General features: G+C 49.6%; 3 protein-coding genes across 4 annotated transcripts; 1 reads left to right on the top strand and 2 right to left on the bottom strand.

The window, feature by feature from the left end:
* Positions 1-8889: 8889 nt before the first annotated feature.
* On the bottom strand, positions 8890-12143 carry PV10_07934 (uncharacterized protein). The gene is made up of 3 exons (XM_016372895.1): positions 10351-12143; positions 10150-10297; positions 8890-10101 (listed from the first exon to the last, which is right to left on the bottom strand). Exons 1-3 carry the CDS (start codon positions 11607-11609, stop codon positions 9133-9135), a joined length of 2376 nt encoding a protein of 791 aa, XP_016222227.1. The 5' UTR covers positions 11610-12143; the 3' UTR covers positions 8890-9132.
* Positions 12144-15491: 3348 nt separating this feature from the next.
* On the top strand, positions 15492-15944 carry PV10_07933 (uncharacterized protein; the record flags this gene model as incomplete). The annotated part of the gene is made up of 1 exon (XM_016372894.1): positions 15492-15944. The coding sequence occupies one exon, from the start codon at positions 15492-15494 to the stop codon at positions 15942-15944; it is 453 nt and encodes a 150-aa protein (XP_016222226.1).
* Positions 15945-16276: 332 nt separating this feature from the next.
* On the bottom strand, positions 16277-19284 carry PV10_07932. 2 transcript variants are annotated; one of them, XM_016372892.1, is made up of 7 exons: positions 18899-19284; positions 18723-18848; positions 18423-18666; positions 17907-18369; positions 17788-17859; positions 17376-17739; positions 16277-17321 (listed from the first exon to the last, which is right to left on the bottom strand). In XM_016372892.1, the coding sequence occupies exons 1-7, from the start codon at positions 19155-19157 to the stop codon at positions 16747-16749; spliced, it is 2103 nt and encodes a 700-aa protein (XP_016222224.1). In that variant the 5' UTR covers positions 19158-19284; the 3' UTR covers positions 16277-16746. The 2 variants fall into 2 exon arrangements, with proteins under 2 accessions (XP_016222224.1, XP_016222225.1); XM_016372893.1 differs by having other exon boundaries at positions 18423-18848.
* Between the last annotated feature and the right edge of the window lie 1058 nt (positions 19285-20342).

The following is a 20342-nucleotide window of genomic DNA, read 5'->3' as shown; positions in this document are numbered from 1 at the left end:
GATGAGTGATGATCGAAGCCACGAGGATATTGTCAGGTATTATATTAACGCCGTGGAAAATTTGCCTGCGCCAGTCCAGACTCCGAGACATTCCACAATTCCTCAAACATGGCTTCCTATGATACCGAGTACTGTGACCGGCTCAGGAGACCATTCCAACATTCCATCCTCGTCTATCACTGAACACCCAATAGTGCGACTTGGGAATCGGAATTTTCTCATTTCCCCGAACGCCGAAGATACTGGGGAACCCCGCTGGGGCAGATTCCGTTTGGTGTTGCGGCCATTCCATTCACTTGGCGAGGAACCTCCACATTCTGATGTCGATGCGGGGAACCTTGAGCTTCCTCCTCACTACACTCGCCTTTATCTCTCATCCACTGATATGAAACGATGTATATGATTTTGTCGACTAAGCAAACAACATATCTCAGCTTCTCTCACTGACACCAGTAGCGATGGATGGTGCGGGTACGACATCCGGCAACACACCTATCGAAAGAACGAAATATTCCAAAGCTTGCAGTTTTTGTCGCGTAAAGAAAGTGAAATGTAAGCATCAATCCTACCTAGCGCACATTTTCCACTGAATTTATCCAGGTGAAGGAGGACATCCGTGCAAGCAGTGCATCGACCATGATACAGAATGTCTCTTCCTTGCTAGAAGCCGCCAAAAGACCGCCCGACCTCGTCGTGAGAACATGTCTGTCCGCCTTATTCGATTGGAAGCGTTGATGAATTCGACATCTGCTCAGCAAACGGTTGTTCAATCTGGACATGGATCAAGGGCTACGACAGATGACATGGCTATCCCTGCACTCGAGTCTCATGCTGGAGAAGTCCCCAAAGATGAGATACCAGTGACCACAACGCACGAGGTCAGCCATGCCACTGTCTCCGATTCAAACTGGCCCCTAGCCAATGTCGACTCATTCCTGGAAACCCATCATTCTGGCTCAGTCGCAACGGGACACATTGAGATCGAGGAGGACTATACCGAACCAGCCCACGAGCAAACGTCATACGACATCGTCGATGCAGCTTACTCCCAGAACCAGTCGACCACAATGACTGCGACAACAAGCGCAAGATCACCGAACATCACAAAGGCCGTGGAAACTGTACTGGAGCACTGCGCCACAGATCTGGCTTTACAAGAAAACCCGAGTCTCGTTTCGGATGAGACGGTGAGTAATCGCCCATTAGTCGTTCCTTCATAGGGACTAACTTCCATCTTCAGTCAAATTGGGAATACTACGGTAAGTATATATCAAACTCGGTCGCACAGCGCTGATGCACGCATATCAATAGGGCCGAGATCTTTGCTATCGATTGCATCTCAGCCAGGTATTGAATGGTTTGAGAGCAGGGCGCAATGCCCAGGCATAAGGCAATCTCTCCACCGATTTGCGAGAGGTGTCACCCTGCGCTTCAAAAAGAGTCCTGGATCTTTCCTACAAGGGAAGTGCCAGGCCCCTGAGCCAGCAGAAGACATCGCTTGGTCATATGTGAGGGGTATGTGCGACAATCGCGGTATTCCAAAATAGGCACTGACCCAATCTACCTGCAGCTTTCTTCGAGGGATCCCTTGAGGCCGATATTGGCATTGTCGATCAGTACTGGTTCCAGACCTCTCTAGCAGAGCATTTTAGAAGCCCGAAACCAGATCGTGGGGATCCAACGTGGTTTGCACTCCGCTTCACAGTCTACGCATTTGGATGCCGAATCTCTATGGCTAGAAATCAGTCATATGCACGTGCGGTGGAGGCGTCCGTCGCTTTGTTCGAAAACGCTTTATCCGTGCAACAGGACATACTGCACGGCCACTCTTCTGTCATTAGCGTCAGAGCCCTATTGCTAATGGTGAGTCTTGCAACTCAGTGTAAGAAAATGATCGAATACCTAACTAGGGACTAGGCAAGCTTCAGCGAGGGCATCGGCAGTCCTCACATAGAGTACACTTTGATATCAAATGCGATGCGCCTAGCAATCGCGAAAGGTCTCCACTGTCAGGCTGCGTCCACATGGAGACTTTCACAGCGGGAGATTTGTCAGCGCAATCAGCTGTTTTGGAACATATACGTGCTGGATAGGCAGATTTCCTCCCGTTCTGGACTTCCCCCAGTAAGCATCGCCATAATGGATGGAAGGAACAATCAATGTGACTGACTCTCATTACAGGCGATAGACGATGATGAAATCAGTTGCGAGCCACCTGATATATGCACGAGCGGCGACAATATTAGCACCACATTCACTACGATAAGTGTCCTGCTTAGTCGAATTCAATCTCAAGCATATAGACGCTTATCCAGCGCTCGAGCTCGGCGACAATCTACGGAAACCTTGGTACGCGCCGTGATGGAGCTAAACGACAAACTGGATTCCTTTAAACAATCTATGAAGCATATCATCTCGTTCGACGATGACATCGATGATGTGCAGTTACCACCGACCATGACCAAGTTTCAGCTCATCATGGCCTATTTTCTCTATTATGGTGTATTGATCGACATTCATAGCTCTTTGCTTGTCCCCTGGTTCCATTTTACCGACGTCGGCCGGCTCGACACTTTTCGGCCCCAGATCGAAATCTCTTGCCGTATTGTATCTGAGACCGCACGAAGCGTGATCTTGGCCACTCGCTTGGTCCGTCTGGAGCCCAATACCCCCGTACTGTAAGAGTCCATCCCACAAGGAATAATGGCTTTTGTATACGAACTATATGCTGAACTGGTCTACGCAGCCTTGCTTTATATGCCCCGTTTCGGTCGGTAATCATGCTTCTCGTGCATATCCTGTCCAGTCCAGGCGCTGGAACGGCTCATTCTGATCTGATGCTCATGGGTATCGCCTCAGGATTCGCTCATCGCCTTAACTTTGAGACCAATGGGGCTCTCAACTATTCATTTATTGGGGAATGGGCCGAGTTCGCATCTACAGTTGTCCAACGTGCAAGGCCCTCAGAAGCAGGCCTTGCCCAACATGGCGAGCCCATTGCTACGGAGATGAAACCCTCAGGTGCAGATGCTCAAAATGGCTTCAATGCCCAACACCTAGATGAAGGTCAGGGTTTCCAAGAGGTATGTCCTGCAAAGCCCGTACAGTTCCTACCTTGGTCATTGTTATTTGATCGATCAACATTTCAAGATAACCATTAAGAGGAACACATGGCTGATTGTATCAATAGCTTTTTGACCCATCATTCGAGGGCGACATGGCTTTATGGAGCACTTTAGTATCCACCCTGTCTTCAGACGACGTTGACATGGGTTCATTCACCTTCTGATAGACCTGTCCTGAAAACACTTCTGCTGGGATACGGATAGCTTTCCTCCAGATGAAAATTCTCACTCATCGAGTTCTGGCGCAATGTGTATAAGGTATGCCTTTATTACTATAGAACCTGCTAGCTATTCTCGAATTGACATGGATCTTGAGATTAGAAACGATCTAATTTCTGAACCACAATCTTCAATTTCGTAAACACTTGTTGATACAGATAAATGTTATAGACTTCAGACAACTTGGAAGGACAATGTGAGGGTGGAAGGTTTGCCGTTCCCAGAACACGTTCGGCCTATACACCGGTCTGGCATGGGCTTGCGGAGAACAAACCACCTTCTAGGCATTCCTCCACAACTCAGAGCTGAAAAACTAAGGATATGGCCCTGATACTTCTGCCTGTTATGTTCAATCGTGTTGCTTCCTTGGGGACTTGGTCGTCGGAGCCTCCGGGCGATTGCGGAAGAAATGGAAAGACTTCATGGCTCGGTGAGTAGCTAAGCGGTTGTAGTTCAGGGGCAACCTTGCCTGACTGTCTTCAAGTGGCAAGATCATGAGATCTCATGGAGAAACAGGTTACAGCTGATGCAGGATTTCTTAAGCATGGCGGCTCTCTACTTATAATAGACGTTACTGTGATTGACGATGCAAGTATTCGAAGCAGTGACGAATAAACAGTTTCTGGTACTGCAGCACTATCATTTGAAGGCCAGAAGCAAGGCACAGTTAAGTCGTTCATATAACTGATGTACCTCGATCTAGAAATTCTCGGGCGCTGTATAACGCTCCCCAATTTCTTGCCTCGTTTTGAGCCGTCGGATTGCGACAGGGTCCAAGCCTTCAGTGCCATCTGGGCGGACCTTGGCCAGGATCTCCAAGGACCATTCGTCCGCATCAATATCTGTCCCCATAGGATTCATGGCGAACATAGGTGTCCTTACGAAATCATCGGCCTCCTGACTGGAGCTGAAGTTGTCCACCTGAAGTTCCACCTTGTTGCCGTCTGGGTCTCGGTAGTAAAAACTGGTGGTAGGACCATGGTTAACTGTCCAAATCGGCTTGATATTCTTCGATTTCAAAGACGAATAGACTTGAGCCAACGCTGTGAGAGTGTCGTAAGTGTATGCTAGATGATCGACTTCAGCGATTAGTTGGCCTTTAGGCTTTGGGGTGTTGTGTGGTTTAGCAACGATTGCAATCCGGTGGTGCTCATCGTCGTAGCGCAGAAACATTATATTTGGAGCTTGGAAAGCGACTGTCGCGTTCAACACTTCAATGTACCACTGAGTCATCGCCTCGTAATTATCCGTGGTGGTTCGGAGAACAGCATGCGCGAAGGCACTAGGACTTGGATGGGTCTTGACCCCGGCAGGTGACTGGTCGCTTGCGATCATCATACCAGCGAGATTGCAACTCTAGTAAAGATATGCTCGACTTGAGGCTTTCGAAGCAGTACGTCCGGTAGGGTGTTTATTCGGAGTCTTTTAAACGAGATAAGAAGGTACTTCCTCCTAGTTCTTACGGTGTTGATTGCAAGTCCTCCTGAGATCAAGTCCTATCGGAGCCCGACAGGAAACCGGTAGTTTAATGCCCCATTTCCGGCATTCGGGAGCAATTCCAAGTATATTTCGCCGGTGCCACGAGCCCCTCGGCCGCAACGAGTGGAAGGGCGTGTGCTGACAGCATGACAGCAGTCTGGACGATTCATCCTCGTGATATGGGAGTTTCTCTCCCTCCCTCTCAGATAGATCAATGCAGACATTTCATACATTTCAATTCCAGTCAGTATGTATAGCGGAACCCAGGCACCCCTTCGATCACTAATTCTTCGCGATCAGCTCTGCTGTTAGCACGCCAAAAGATATAGAAATTCTTCATAACATGAACCACGATAGCTCCTTGAAAAGCCATACAAACAATCAATGCTGGGCGGTAATCTGGTGCGTCTTTCGATTGAAAAAGGTTTCCCGATATAATCCCTGCAAGTGCGCCTCCCATGATCATCAAAGCGGTTGAAATAGCGCGCTTTGTTTGACCCACCACGTTGTTGTGCTGGTAAGCCCATATGGTCGGCAAGTTGGCTGTCATACCGGCAACACCAATGAAGACACCAGCGTATCGCTGATTTGGCTTGGTAAGAAATGCCATCATTGCAACCCCAATGAAATACAGGCAGCTGTTGAGAATTATTATTGGACCTCGTAATTTGACTTTGTCGCTGAGCCAGGCCACGAACATGACGAAAACACTAGCCACAGCGTAAGGCGGGAATGTAAAAAGCTGTGATCTAGCAGCAGTGTACCCAAAGCTTCGTTGTAGAATGACTGGCAGGAAGTACGCAAATGCATACTGTGCGACGTTGGCGTAAAACAGAAGAAGAGTCAGGTCCCAGACCTTCCAATCGCCAAGTACGAGGAGAACGCGCTTGACTGTGAGCTTATCTTGCGTGGCATCACCTCTGTCTGATTCGATGCGAGCTTGAATTAAGTCTGACTCCTCGGCCGTGAGGAATGGTGGGAGAATACCGAATAAGCCTCTTTGAGTGCAACGAGCGGGCAGATCTGGGAGGATGAAAAGGGCGACTGCACCACACACACAAGTTGCGATACCTTCAATGATGAAGATCCACCGCCAACCTTCGATGCCTGCAGTTCCATCCATTGTCTGAATCCCATAAGCTAACAATCCAGAAAGACCTGTGGATGTTATACCCAGCACAAAAAAGCCTGCTAGGCGTTTCTGGGCCTCATATCGAGTGTACCTAGCATCGAAAGTAAGCAGCGAAAAGACGAATCCAGATAAGGCGATGAACTCTTACCACGCTCCGATGATGAATATACCGACCGGAATGAACGCCCCCTCAAAAATACCGAGTAAAAGTCGACAAACAAGTAAGGCCCCCCAGCTGTGGACGAAGCCCTGACCGAGCGTGATTATGCCAAAAATCACCACTGTCATTGGAAGCCATATTGCAGCACTGATTCTCCTGAGAATCAAAGTTGAAGGCAGCTCCATAAGGATGTAGGTGACAAAGAACACTTGTGCAAGAACAGAGTACCTATTGTTGTTGACGAGCCCAAGATCTTCGTCCATACCAGCAACAAGGGCATTGCCCAAGTTTCCGCGATCAATATATGCCCAGACATATAGAACTGCTGCTGTAAGAACCAGCTGAAGATCTAGTTTGCGTTTTATTTGTGAAATTTTCTTATCTTCGCCTTGCAGGCGTGCGGTCAATATTTCCTGTTCCTGATCTCTATCAACATTTTGTTCGTGAATGTTGGTATTCTGCTCTCGATTCTTATCCTCGACGTGCATAGCTAACTCGAGACCGCCTGGAGATGCAGAACCGTGTCCCATCTCTGTTGTTTGTGTGGGTTTATGTATAGATTGGCTTTCAGAAATGGCTTTAATAGGATGTTGCATCTCGCTGGTCCATCTACACCCTGCGTTGCTATCGTGACTGTGTCTTATATCTCTATGCAGTTGACATCTCCTTTCACCATTAACCCCGCGCTATCGCTTCTCCAGATTTCTCCAGAAATCGTCTTACGAAGGCTATGCGACTCGACTAGCAGCGGTTCCGCAAAACGTCCCCCACAGGGAAGCCGAAGCCGAATCCACCAAGAGCTCAGCAGCATAAGCATTCTTGGCTAGCCACTGGATTCATTGATAGGACCAGTATATACTCAAGGGAAACCCCGCTGCCTGGTGGGGGTTTGGTCGACCAAACCCATTGAGGACAAAATGGACTAGATAATCCCGCATCGTTCGAAATAACCACCGCTGATGTAGATCAAGCATCATTACGGATCAGAGATAGGGTGTGGAATTGGAAACTGTTCGAATGTGGAGGAGATCTCGGATCTTTCGGCGGCGGCGGTGAGGAATATCGGAAAGCATACAAAGCATCCCAAGACACAATCAGCAGATTTCATCTCCATCATGGCCGTATAACCTGTGTTCCTTATGCTCTGTGCATGGGCTACTGATAGGAAGGTGCCTACTAGCGCGCTTTTGAAATTTCTAACGGCTTGATCCATCCAAACTTCATCCTTTTCATCCCTTCGTCCAGTTTAATATCTTTCATGTAGAACACAAAAAAAGTACTAGGTAGCGATATTGTAGTAGCAGCAACCGCAAGAAGTTGCATCGATTCACAGTAGCTTCGATGACTGATAGCATCTCGCGCTGCCGTTCTAATCTCAAAGCTTCGAGCAGTTGGTAGTGGCTGAAAGATAGTGAGTGCATTGGATCGTTCTTCCGTTGGGAGATACGTCAAAAGCTGGTCAGGAAGCGTACTTCGCTTTATAGCACTAGCAATGCTGTCGCTGGTCAGTAATCAGAGCACAGAACGTTTGGCTCGACCCACCTTCTACCCAAAGCACCCCCAATGCTGATGGCAGCTTGAAAAAGGCCAGTGGCAATAGCAGCTTCTCGCCGCTTCTCGCCGGGATATTGCTACCTGTATCGAGAACTGGTCAGCTATTTAGAAGAGGGCTCTTCTAATTCTAGTCACGACAGGAGCTGTAAAAAAGCTTGCTTTATCAGGTAACGTATAGCTCGTTTCTCCATTGGGAATAATCCGACAGGATGAGAACCAAAGTTACTGAAAGCAACCTTACCAAGTTACTCAGGTGCTGCAGCAAGAGGTGAATACATAACCTACAAAGGCGGTGGTTATGCTAACGTGAGTCCAGGCCTTTGTCAATAACATGGCCTTCTGCACTCCTGGCTGAAGCCACTCTGCGTCAGAAATGTCACGCTTTTCTAAGTGCTGACTCATTTCCGCATCAGAAATGGTAGATGTTGTCGTCGCATTTATTTCGGTAATCTTCAACGCATGGCGCGCGTCATCGTACATGCAATAGTACTAGGTATCTGAGCTTTGTATGAAGATAATGCCAATGTTTTGTGCTTGCTCACAGCATAAGAGTCGACTATCGACTTGTGAATGGTCTTTGCAACAGGACAACTGCAGAAACCACGTATCGACCTTCCGATCCTCGGACTCTACGCATGATTTGAATTTTATGGATCTTGGTGGTAGAACTCAGACATGTACCGACGTGATCGGCATCACGCAAAAAAGTTCATTTTGGCACCAATCTGATTTGATTTGATTAGACTAGACATCGTGGAATATTCACCACGTCAATGGCGGGAGCAACACATGCGCGGAATCTCGACAGATCGACGCGAGGTCTGACGTGGATGTTAGCCCAACGTGCTCTTTCGAATTGCCCGACAGCATTTATTATTTGCTATGAGTTTGAACCCTGATTTTAGAATCAAGGGACCAGACGCTTAGCAACGACTTACTTCTCCTTGGCTTCAACTTGTGTCGACTCATCCTTCCATAGGAGTGGCACACGAGACTTTCAAGCAGAGATGCAGATCATGAAGTCTCCTGCATCTTTGTGCCAGTCTCATTGTCCATGGTCCCTGGTAATTCTACTGACATGTTCTTCATTTCTTAACTGCGATATCGGCCCGTGCCTGAGATTCTTTGGAGATCCTCTGACAAATCTCAACAATGTCTTTCTTGAATCATAAGGCCTGGGAGTATCAGATAATGTGCAACTGAGAGAACTTGTGGATACAGGAGGGCTGGTGTGACTAGCATATGCGGGATTGAGTCTACATACATGGCCAACGTAAACCATATGATTGTTGAACAATATGGACAATATGGACAATATGGTAACCACAACATTTCAGTGGTAAGAAAATTAGGAACACAAGAGGGAACAGTATGTTGCATGCGTACTTCACGAGCTCCCTTCCAACTGTGGTCATAGCAGGTATTTTGGATTCTCCACCCCGGCGCCAGTACCCATGCATTGCTTAATGACGAACGACATCAGCATGCTTGTGAGCATGGAAAATGTGTCCGTCGAGATGTCTCTTGACACCTGCTTCATAAGGATGTTTATGGCCACCGCCAATGGCTTCATAAGCCTCATACGCCTTGCACTCGTTCTGGAACGAGGGGCTGTTGTAATATTTCGACGCATCGATGGAAGCTGGCTGCTCGAGGAACTGAAGGCCCATACCACCATCGGCGTGCCAGATCAAGTGACAGTGCATGAGCCAGGCACCAGGATTGTCGGTCTCAAAACCAATAACAGTCCATCCCGAAATGAATGCTTGTGGTGAGCCTCCACCGAAAAGCAGGGCAGTGTCGCGGCGAATAGGGTTATCAAAGCGGAGCTGACCGACCATGTCGGCGGTGAAAACGCCTCGTCCTTGTCCAAGAACGGAGAAATCGTGTCCGTGAAGATGCATAGGATGCGATGTTTGGAAATTGTTCTGGATCACAAAGTAGACCCAATCATTGGCAGGGCCATCAAGGACGGCAGTATTACCGTACAGCGAGCTGTTGTAGGCCAGGCCGGGGAGGGTGGCCAAGGTCTTAAGCGTGGGCTCTTTGTAGGTCACATTCACTGTCTTGCTGCCGGCAGGGGCACCACTGTTGGTGGCGAGGTCAGTTGACGGGCCACCCAAGTACCATCTGATGACAGAACCAAATCCATCAAAGACCTGGGCGGCAGCGTTACCACCAGGGAGAAGTTTCACGGTCGAGGAAAATTTGGCGGCTGATCCTGCACTCTTCTTGATGTGTGGGATCAGGCTGGCCAGCGGCTCATCATTGCAAATTCCAGCAGTGACCAGGGTGCTGTTGGTCGGAGAGGGAGTAGTGTCACATGCACCCTCATAGGTGAATATGCCGTTGGAGAAGCCCAGACCATTGTTGAGAGAAACAGCACCACAACCGGTTTGATGAATTGCTCGGAGGTAATATGCACCAGCAGGCTATAACGAGTTAGCCGGCAAAGTAGTGGCTGTTAACATGTCACTTACCTGATCTGCGTGGAGGATAATATTAGCACGTTGGCCAGGCTGAATCCAGAGTGTGTTTGTGACGTAAGGAACAATCGGGGTGTAGTCTGCACTGACGACGGTGAAATTGTGGTGATCGAACTGAATGGCGAATGCACTCTGAGCAGCACTGTATGACATTAGAAAATATCCCGAAGCCAACTAGAAACACCATGGGTATACCTGTTGATGAAGCGGAACAAATGCTTCTTATCCTTCTTCACAACCCATTGAGCAGCTTCACCCTTGGAGCCATCGGGGGAGGTGTTCTTGCCGTTCAGGAGGTAGTTGGTAGAAGGTGGAAGGGCTCCTCGGGTGCGGGCAATGTTGTATGCCATTTGGAAGATCGACTGGCTGAAAGTTTCATCAACCATGACAGTACCCATATCAAAGTCATAGTTGGCAGTGCTGGGACCATGGATGATCACCGGGCCACGAATACCTCCACCATATTGGGCCAAAGCATGGGAATGGTACCAGCCCGTTCCATGGCTCGAGGCGTGCCATTTATACGTTCTTGAAGAGCCGGGAGCAATACCACATTCACTGATACCGGGAACACCATCCTGGTCGTTGGTTCCAACCTGTCTAATACCATGCCAATGGATGGTGGTGGCATTGGAGCTGAGACCGTTGACAACTGTAACTTCGACCATGTCGCCCCAGTTGGCTATGATTGGCTCTCCTGGAGATTTTCCGTTGATGGCAAATTGTGTCGAGGAGATACCGTCATGGACGGTCACTTGGTCCGTCAAGGTCAAGACGTATTTCTTGGTTTCGCCGGTGTAAAACTCCTTGTGAGAATCGGTATCGATGGACTTGCCTCCACACCACTTGCTTCGGTCGTTGGCATTGTTGCAACGAGACTCGGGAAGACTGCTAACGGTGGCGGTGCCGCATGATGTCGCAGTTGTGGTTCCGGTGGTTGAAGAGCCGGTAGTTCCAGTGGCCGAAGTCACCGAGGTGGTGCCATTGCCGTAATGGGCGGAGGTGCTGGATGAGCCCCAACCTCCATTGTCACCAGTGGATGAATCCCAACCTCCATTGTCACCATGGCTAGCCGTCGTCGTGGTCTCTGGACCTGGTCCCTTTGTCGTGCTTCGTGTCGCAGGGATGGTGGGGACGTCTGGTGTACAGGTCCAGATCTCGGTAATGGGGCAGACGGTAATGGTCCTGGTAGATGTAACGTGAACGATCTCGTCGGCCTCCCAGGCGATTACGTTTGAAAGCAGCGGCAATGCTGCCGCAAGATACGCGAGAGACCTCATGTTGAGGCAAGGAAAAGTAAAGAATAACAACGAAATAAAGAAAGGACGAGAGCCAAAACTCTCAAGACTGGTGTAAGTCACTAAGGAACGTGTTGGAAAAGGAAGTATGAAAGAGGAGAATGGCAGCTGGTTGTACTTTGTAATATGAGAAGAGAGATCCGGCGTCTTGGCCATGATCCAATTGTGGCCAGAGGCAAGCCATTGTTGAGGCGTCTTACCGAATGTGTGATTTCACCTCGTGTTGGGCCCTGTCCTGGGATCGGATCACCCGACCAAGAGTTTTCAGAGCGAGACACCAAGCGCGACCTGGCGTCAGGCTTGCTGGAAGGAGTCTATGAAGAGAGGAGACTTCACAAGGTGTTCCAGACATGGAGACCTTGTTGTGGTGCTATGGAGCACCATGTGGTTGAACCGCCGTGAAGGGAGATTAGGCTGCGTCCGCAAATGGGGAAGCCAAGCTCGTATAGGCGAGTGGGAGTCCGCCAAGCTCATTAGCAAGGCGCGAATCGTGAAGCGGTCGACAGAAAATGACTAAATTTTCCCCTGAGCCGTTGAGACAAGCAATTGAAACCAAATTTGGGTCTTGGCCGTTTTGCGAGATAGTCCTCATAGCCTCAAAGCCTTTGGGGTGCCTGAATTGACGAAGGATGGATTCAGCGTCATGATGTTTGCCTTTTTGGTATCGATTGACTAGTAGACAAGATGAAGGTGAAACCAAGGACACTACTGTGTCAGGCTCCTATGTCCAGTACTGTTACCTTTATAGCTGGCGACAGGCTGTGTTGACCTGTTTACGTGTCCACGCGTACGTGTCCTGTGATGGAGTGTGATGTGTCGTACTCATCATTCCGAGGTACCTCTGCTCAAAGCTTGCTTGGTCTCCTGGGCTGACTGGGTAGTTCGGGGAAGCGCCGACCGCCCCGGGCGTCCATAAGGCAAAGGATTCGGCCACTCTCAGGGGAGGGTGGAAATTGGGATTAGACCAGGGGGTCGCATCTCCGCTACGTTTGCTTTGAGACTTTCTGGAACGTGGGCTGCAGGTACAGGTGGACTGCCAGCACCTGCATCTGTGCATCGTGTACGCCATGTCATGGGATCTGAGATTAAGCAAGGCTTACTATGATGTTGTCGAGTGACATGTCGGCCATTTCGCAAGACAAATTCGCGAAGCTTTCTGACTTGAAAGGCTGGGGAAGGGTCGAAGATTGCATGAGCTTGGGTGGTGAACGACAGCATCAGTCCATGAGCCGGCGCCCGAGGGTGATGGCTGGTGTCGAGTGATGTGACAGGAGGAGCAACAGGGACCCTGGTTGAGATGGGCGCCGGTGGCTTGCCCTAGGCAATCCTGTCGCATTTGGGCTTGCCAAGCGAGGCTTATTTGATAGAACCTTGGGGAGATTGCAGCGCCATGTTTCGGGGGCTGGCCAGGCCTCCCAGGTCTCTGTGGCCCACCTCATGCGAGGTACGTACGGAGTACATTTGGACATACGGAGTACATACGAGTAGACTTCCCCTGACAGGCTGACATGCTGACAGGTTGACATCATGACACTGGCCAAAAAACCGCATGGACTGGAATAACAATAAAAATTGCTTCCATGAGCCCATTATTAATCTCTCCAGCGCAATGTTCAGTTGCTATTGTTAAGTATGCCCCATTTGAGAAAAGTTTGTTTCTGGTCCATACACCCAGAGTACTCCGTAGTTCGTCTGAGCCGTCCAAGTCGTTCTCGTAATATTGTCCAAGCGCAGGCCACGTTCTGGTGTTGACGGAAAATTTGATCATGTCGTAGGACCAGAGTCCTGGGACAGTCTAGATACCCGCGGTCCATCCATTCTTGGCCTTCTGACTCGATACCCGAAAGTGGTATCTGCATACCTACACGCGTACTCCGTAGAGTGTTTACTACTTTGGGAGTACTATTGCGCAGAACCAGCAGAGCACTAATAATACTTTTAAACTACAACAACAGGATCAATCCCAGATGTGATCCGTCGCCTCGGCTAAGCTTGGTGCTCAGGACTTGGATGTATTTGCTTTGCTACGACGTCGTCCAAACCCCAGTCACGCATTCAGCACGCTATACTGTACCTACTATCAGATCCACACGGTACTACTACTTATAGGTATCAACACAGCAGTTGCCTACTAACAGGTTGAGAGCAATTTTAGCCTGAAGTGAGGTACCTATTACAGAGAAGTCAGTTGTTGCCTCCATCGCCAGAGGTAGGTCCCCCAGTATTGATGCAGTACAACCACCTTCCACGACATATTTCTTCTCTAGACACGACCATATATGACAGCTACCATTGATGGTTGATTTCTGGGGACATTATCCAGCGCAACGGTTCCATCGGTCTTCTGTGCCTCTCCAGCCATGCCGGGTGCCCCAAGCCAAGTTTGCATTCTCAGCTGTTGTTCAAACTCTCTTTACCCCAGGTCCATGTCTCCAAAAGTCATCACAAACCACACGTGATGCCGCTCCACCTGCCGCGGTTCTGCCTCGCACGGATTAATCGATGCCCCCCTCGTCATCGTGTCTACTCATATCACTCCCCCCCTCCTCTCCTCAGGGCAATGAAAACTGCCTTTCTTGATGTTCTTCTGGCCTTGGTGCTCGGCGGAGCCTTGACACCGGTTTTCAGCCTGTGGTTGTGCCTTCCGGTGGCATCAAGAGTCCGGCATCAGTCTGGTCGTGACGTGATTCCGCTGGTCGAAACAATAAGCGATTCATGCACCATCCGGATCATGCAGATGTCCTCGCACAGCTGGGTATTAGATGGACGCTGACACCTGGAGGAGATGGCACCTGGGTCATCAATATCGTCTCGACAAACTCTGACAGAAGACCCCGACCCGCGACCCTCAACTCTTGAACACTGATGTGGGATCTACCTCAATATGAACCGTTTCCAACGTGATGAATCGACCATTCCAGAGTCTTTCCAATCTCTGCAGACCGAGCAGGATCTCAATGATGCATCCTGGCCGATTACATCACCACATTCTTGAGCCGTTTGTCGTCTTTCGCCGCATACAATGGTCTGAGACTCCTTGAGGTACGCTAAAACAATGGCCTCACGCTCTCTGGCTCTTCGCACATCAACTATTTGCAGATCTGCGTCCTTCTGCCATCCACTGGGCCCCGCAACGTACAACGATATATAATGATGGCCTGGTGGCTCTACTAGGCACTCAAGATGTCAGTTTCATGGGACAACCACTACAAGACGTATGGCCTGTGCTCTTTGGCTCATTATCCACCAATTATGAATGTTCCAAAACCGACGCTGTCCTTAGTGACCCTAGGATCTCTCTCACTCAAGATGGCTTTGTAGAATAAATGTGGTGGCGCGGGCATACTCTGCCTTTGCGGGATGATCAAGGTCACCCTGGTGGCTCCTACGTTTGTTGGGCTGAGAGCACCAGAAAAGTCTTGTAAGACCAAAGAGCCGCACTTCTAAACAAGATCGGAAACAACCCGCCACAGGACGGCACACAGGTATGGGAGCACATCCAGACCGTCCTTGTTGACCATCCCCGTGATATCTCTACGGCCATCTTGTACACAACTTACGATTCCGACCACGACGACAGCAAATTGTACCTACACTCAAGCATTGGCCTCCCTTTGACACCAACCCCTGCTCCTGCAACGATCGATGTGGGCGCTCCCTCTGCCAGACATGTTGAAGGAGCTTTTCTTCGCCAGGCTCGCGGCTCCGGCGCTGAATTTACCCTAATCGATATTACTAGTCCTGACATGATGCATAGTCTTCCCGACTAGGCGAGCGGGCAAGTACGCCGTCCCATAGCAGTCATTGCTTTGTCGATTCTCAACATTGTAAATGGCTATGCCCTATTAGGCCTGAATACCCGTCGGAAGCTAGATGCGGACCGCTGCAAATTTATCTCTGGCCTTTCGCGACAGCTTCGAGTTCTTATCGCGAGCATCACTACAGTTGATCATGCACGTGAACGCAAGAAAGATTTGGAGAAAGACCTTGCCGAAAATGAAAGGCAGATCAGGAGGATGCTGAAATGGCCCCAGTTGCATGTACGACCGTGATGCCGACGGGTCTTTGCTTTGGGCAAATACACACTTTTGGGAGATGATGGGGGTTGGGCCAGCCAAAAGGGAGGCCTCCCTTTTTGACTGGACCGATTACATTATCGCAGAAGACCAGCCAGTAGCGAACAAGGAACTCACGAGAGCCGTCATTGATATAGTACAGATATCCGACAGTCTAAGGTTGAAGCGAAAATGGCAACCGCCTAATGCTCCTAGTGATCGTTACGCTCATGACGAGCCATTCCGGATCCTTTCTTCGGCATCCCCGCACATTGAGGCTGACGGCACTGTGGACCACACGATTCGATCGAGATCAACAAATTACAAGGGCGATCAACGTCGGGATGGACACAGTCCTACCAAAGCCGTTCCGGGTACCCGAATTGATCGCAAAGATTCACGAATTGCTAGCATCGCGGAAACCGAGAGGACCTGACGAAATAACTCAAAGAGGTCAACTAAGTTTTTGCTAACGGCGCAATTTCGCACACCCAGGATCACTCATACGGGCGACATTTACGAATTGCGTCTCATCCCACCCGCCTCCTGATTGAAACGGATTCGGCGTGTAATTTCGAAAAACTGTGAGTCAACGGCCAACGTACCACCGTTGACGCACAAGGGCCCAGAGCTATTTTGAGATCCCAGGCAAAATTGTTGATTCCGCGATTGGAAAAGCCGAAGTACTCTGTAGCCAATAGACCTATTATTTGGGGCAAGACAGTGCAAAGGAGAAATCATGATCATGGAGAGATCCTAGACTGATTTCACAGATGTATGTTGGCTCGGCAAGTGAAGGAACTTAGGCTCAAGGTGAATAAATACACTCCAACTCTCTTTTTTCCTGTGGTTCACTCTCATTTGATGTACTGGACTTGGCTATCATTGACGAGTAATCCTCTCTTGATTACATTTACATTATCGATTATCTAACACCAAATGCAATGTAGTGGTCAATTGATGGCGCTCTGCATTTGTGACTGGACCTAGTTCACTTGCAGGCTCTAGGCTCCCCAACAAAAATGCTCGTGTCTTGCTGACTGCGAGAATCATTTCCTTCTCCAAATTTCCATTTCCTGAACGCCGTGCGATGCAAAAGAATTTGGGGAGCATGAGGAGAGGCTCCGATGTTCAGAAATTCCGAGTCTAACAGAACATGGCTGGAAGACCTCAGATCCTATCGTGCAGAGGGCTGTGTATCAGCGTGATTGGGGACAACAGCAGATGATACCTTGCCATCACAGCGCTAGCAATGAAGTGACCAACACTGCCATTGTGACAAACGGGGACCAGGATTGCTCAGTCCACCGAGGATTGGCGTTGTTAGTGTCCGCGGTAGAGCTTGCACTCGCAGCAGCACTGGTCGATGATGTTGCAGGAACATCGCTGGAGGTGTTGTTGACGTTGCTGCTAGTTGACGTCGAATTGACAGCAAGACTTGTCTCGGCGATTACTGGTCGATTGTGGAACGCTCGAATGATATTACTGGCTTGCTCAGCAATACCGTACGTGGACATCATCAAGTGGGCTGAAAACGAGATGGGGGGAATGCTCGCATCAGCGACGCGAACATTGGAGAGTCCGTAGACACGAAGGTTCGCGTCAACGACGCCACCTTGTTCGAGGGGAAGCATCGAGCACGATGAGGAGGGATGGTACTCAGTGAAGACATTCTGCCGCATGTAATCTTCCCAATCCTCATCAGACTGGACTTGTGAGCCGGGCGCTGATTCGCCGGTGAGACTGCTGCTGAGTGGTTCTGTCTGGCTCAGACGACGAATCAACTTAATTCCCTCGCGGAGAATCTTGACATCTACCAGGACAGTTAGCATGCCTGGTCAAGGGCTGGGGAGCTGGGGTTACCGACCGGTCGGGTTTGCAAGGTAGTTGGGGTCAATGATCGGATAATCCATAGGATCTGCCGAACCAATCGTGATGCTCCCGTGGCTGAAAGGATGTTGTAAAGCAGCACCAATGTTGACGATACCATCATCTGTGTTGCCGATCAGAAACTCAACCACCCCAAGGGGGCTTGTGACAATTTTGTTGGCGGTGGTCTCAAATATGGCTCTATAGCCTGCGGATACATCGGCGGCCCCAGGGTTAGGATTGTACTGGTCCCTGGCGCTCAGGGTCTCAGAGACTAAATCGGTTGCTCCACTGCCAAAGAGATTGCTTGCATTGACGTAGGCGACGCCGGAGTTGACGAATGAGAGAAACTTGGGATCAGTCTGGTACCGTTAGCTATCAGAGTTATATAGGACTTGCAGGTAGATTACCGATTCAGGCCCTTTACTAGCATATATGGAGCCTGCAGTCTCTTGGTCCGTCGTGAATTGCATCCCAAGGCTCTGCACTCGTTAGCATCGTGTAAATGGTGAATCCGAAATATCTTTACCAAGTGATCTTGTAGATGCTGGCCCACACCAGGCAGCTCGGAAATGACAGGAACTCCTGCAGCATCAAGTACATCCTTGGGACCAACACCACTGTAGAGAAGCACTGTAGGGCTTCCCACGCTTCCGCTTGCCAATATGACCTCCTTGTTCACTTGGACGGTCAACTTGGTCGCGCCGCCATCACGAGTGTATTCAACACCAGTGGCTGTGATGTTGTTTTGAGGAGAGGACGAGTTGAAAAGAATGCGAGTAACGTGGGCATTAGCCAGGACATCATAATTAGAGCGTGGCGGCAGAGGGTCAAGATATCCCGATCGACTGTAAGACCGGGTCCAGTTCGCAGGATTTATGGAAGATGTCGTCACATACGAGCCCCAGTTCTCCCCGCCATACGTGTCACGAGAATTGGCAACACCTCCACTCTGTGCAGCAACCAACCATTCATGAATTAGAGGAAAAGTGCTGCGTAACAGTCAGTCAAATGAAGAGCCATATCATGCATGGTTCCAACGTACTATCCGGGCCAAGTTAGGTGGATTGGCCCACTGTTGCCAAAGCTGCCAGCATTCCAGGTAAGGCCAGCTTCTTCAGCAACTTCACTCAGTGGTGGTGTGAAGTTCTCGCTCTTTTTCATGGCCTCATAGAATGACTCCCAAGACCAGTTATCGGCGCCGTCCATGTCACCGAGCATTTCTTGCCATGCATTAATTTCGATTTCACCAGGCCGGTTCATATACAATCCGTTGATAGCGGAGCTCCCTGGAGAACCCGTTGTCAGCGCACACTCTTGGATATCGGGGTCGAGCCATGATCACCTCCTAGAACTTTTCCTCGGGGCCATGGGAGGCGATTATTATTTGCGTTGGTTTGAGGGACGGTGTTGAAATCCCAATTGAGTTCGGTAGGCCACAGAGATTCAAAGTAGGCAAATGAGGGAGTATCTGGAAACGTTAGTCGTCTTCTTCCGGGGTCCAAGAGTCCATTCTCTCACCTATGCGTTCACGGAATTCGTCGCCATTCCCCCCAGACTCTAGTACAAGTACTGTATGATTGGAATCCTCTGAAAGACGAGCCCCAAGGACAAGGCCAGCTAGACCACCTCCCACGACGATAAAATCATAGGAATCAGAAACTTGTTGAACAATGTTCCGAGCGCCGAGAATGTGGGCTTCAGATGCTTCAGAATCCAACGGCGCGGCAGACGCAAGCTTGCCTACCACACCAAGCAGCAGAATAATTTCCGATCGCATGTCTGCGAGGGCGTAGGAGAAGTGAGAACAAATAACAAATAAAAGCACTATGGTATTACATTTGTCGATGAAGAGGAAAATTCACCCGTCGAGAGACAGGAATGGACGCGGCAATAATGAAGCCGGGGACGCGAGAACAAGATATTTGTTGATTGCGAACGACGCATGTTGGTCACCATACCTGAAATCACCCTGGACCCGTCATCTGCCTTGGAGAGTTGCGGACCCTCGTTGAGGTGCGGAAACTAAAATTGATGGCGAAAGCATGTGTTGGCACATTGACGTGTCGCCCGCAAATCATATGAGGAACTCGAGGCGCTAGACGCCAGGGCTATCTTGCAGTTGCAGACTCCCATTGCTCTAGTTCCAGGCACTTCTCCAGGGGCACCCACCTCGAGATTGTTGGCGATCCACACATTCTCCACAATGCCTCTCTTGGTGACCTCTTGGATGTCTCGCAATTCGGCAAATCCAGCTAACGCTATCCAGTGATAGTGAAGGCTCTGTAGTAGTGAATCACAGCACTTGCGTGCACTGAGTCGCGAACAAACAGCTCTGACCACTGAGGACAGAGCTGGGCAGCTCCCCGGACAGAGTCATGTTCTCTCTCGCGTGAAGGCTGAGCATCAACACAACGACACGTGAGCCACTCCTCCCTTGACCAATCATACTTCATCCGGCCAAGCTTGTCGAGCCATTGACCCAATTTCCGTTAGCGAGAGGTGCGACAGTACTGGCGGTGCTCACAATAATAACGAATGCATACACGTGCGCGTTCGTATCTTCCACGTACAAGACTCGTTGGGTGGAGAATCACTCGCCTGATAGAACAAGATGTTGCTCATGTTCAAGTAAGTACTACATAGCATCTTCAATGCAGCTTCGGAAACACATTTCAGAAAGTGTTATTGTTGTTAGAGCAATTGTCACCCAAAAAGCCGTGGCGAAACTTATCACGTAAAGTCTTCTTATTTTAGCCACCATGCCATCATGCCATCGTACCCCCTGCCCTCGCCTCCTCCTGCCGGTCCGAGTCTTAACTAGCATTCGTTATCATTTTTTTGAATTCAGGTGCAAAGGTTTGATACAATAATAATGGCAGCACCATGGTCACGCCACATTGCAGGCCGAGAGAATAACATACTGGGTGGTCTTGGAGGGAATCAAAAGTTGGACTTTCCACCG

This window comes from Exophiala mesophila (genome assembly GCF_000836275.1).
Source record: "Exophiala mesophila strain CBS 40295 unplaced genomic scaffold supercont1.5, whole genome shotgun sequence".
Lineage (NCBI taxonomy): Eukaryota > Fungi > Ascomycota > Eurotiomycetes > Chaetothyriales > Herpotrichiellaceae > Exophiala > Exophiala mesophila.
The sequence above is the reverse complement of the archived record's forward strand: the minus strand, read 5'-3'. Positions and strand labels throughout refer to the sequence as shown.

Excerpts from the sequence above, each read along its gene's own strand:
- PV10_07934 (XM_016372895.1), bottom strand. The coding sequence starts at position 11,609 with ATGGCCAAGACGCCGGATCTCTCTTCTCATATTACAAAGTACAACCAG. Across the intron at positions 10,298-10,350 it reads TTGTTCCGCTTCATCAACAG|TGCTGCTCAGAGTGCATTCG; the intron begins GTATACCCATGG and ends AATGTCATACAG. Across the intron at positions 10,102-10,149 it reads TTATCCTCCACGCAGATCAG|CCTGCTGGTGCATATTACCT; the intron begins GTAAGTGACATG and ends AACTCGTTATAG.
- PV10_07932 (XM_016372892.1), bottom strand. The coding sequence starts at position 19,157 with ATGCGATCGGAAATTATTCTGCTGCTTGGTGTGGTAGGCAAGCTTGCG. Across the intron at positions 18,370-18,422 it reads CACCTAACTTGGCCCGGATA|CACTTTTCCTCTAATTCATG; the intron begins GTACGTTGGAAC and ends ACTGTTACGCAG. Across the intron at positions 17,322-17,375 it reads CTACCTTGCAAACCCGACCG|ATGTCAAGATTCTCCGCGAG; the intron begins GTCGGTAACCCC and ends CTGTCCTGGTAG.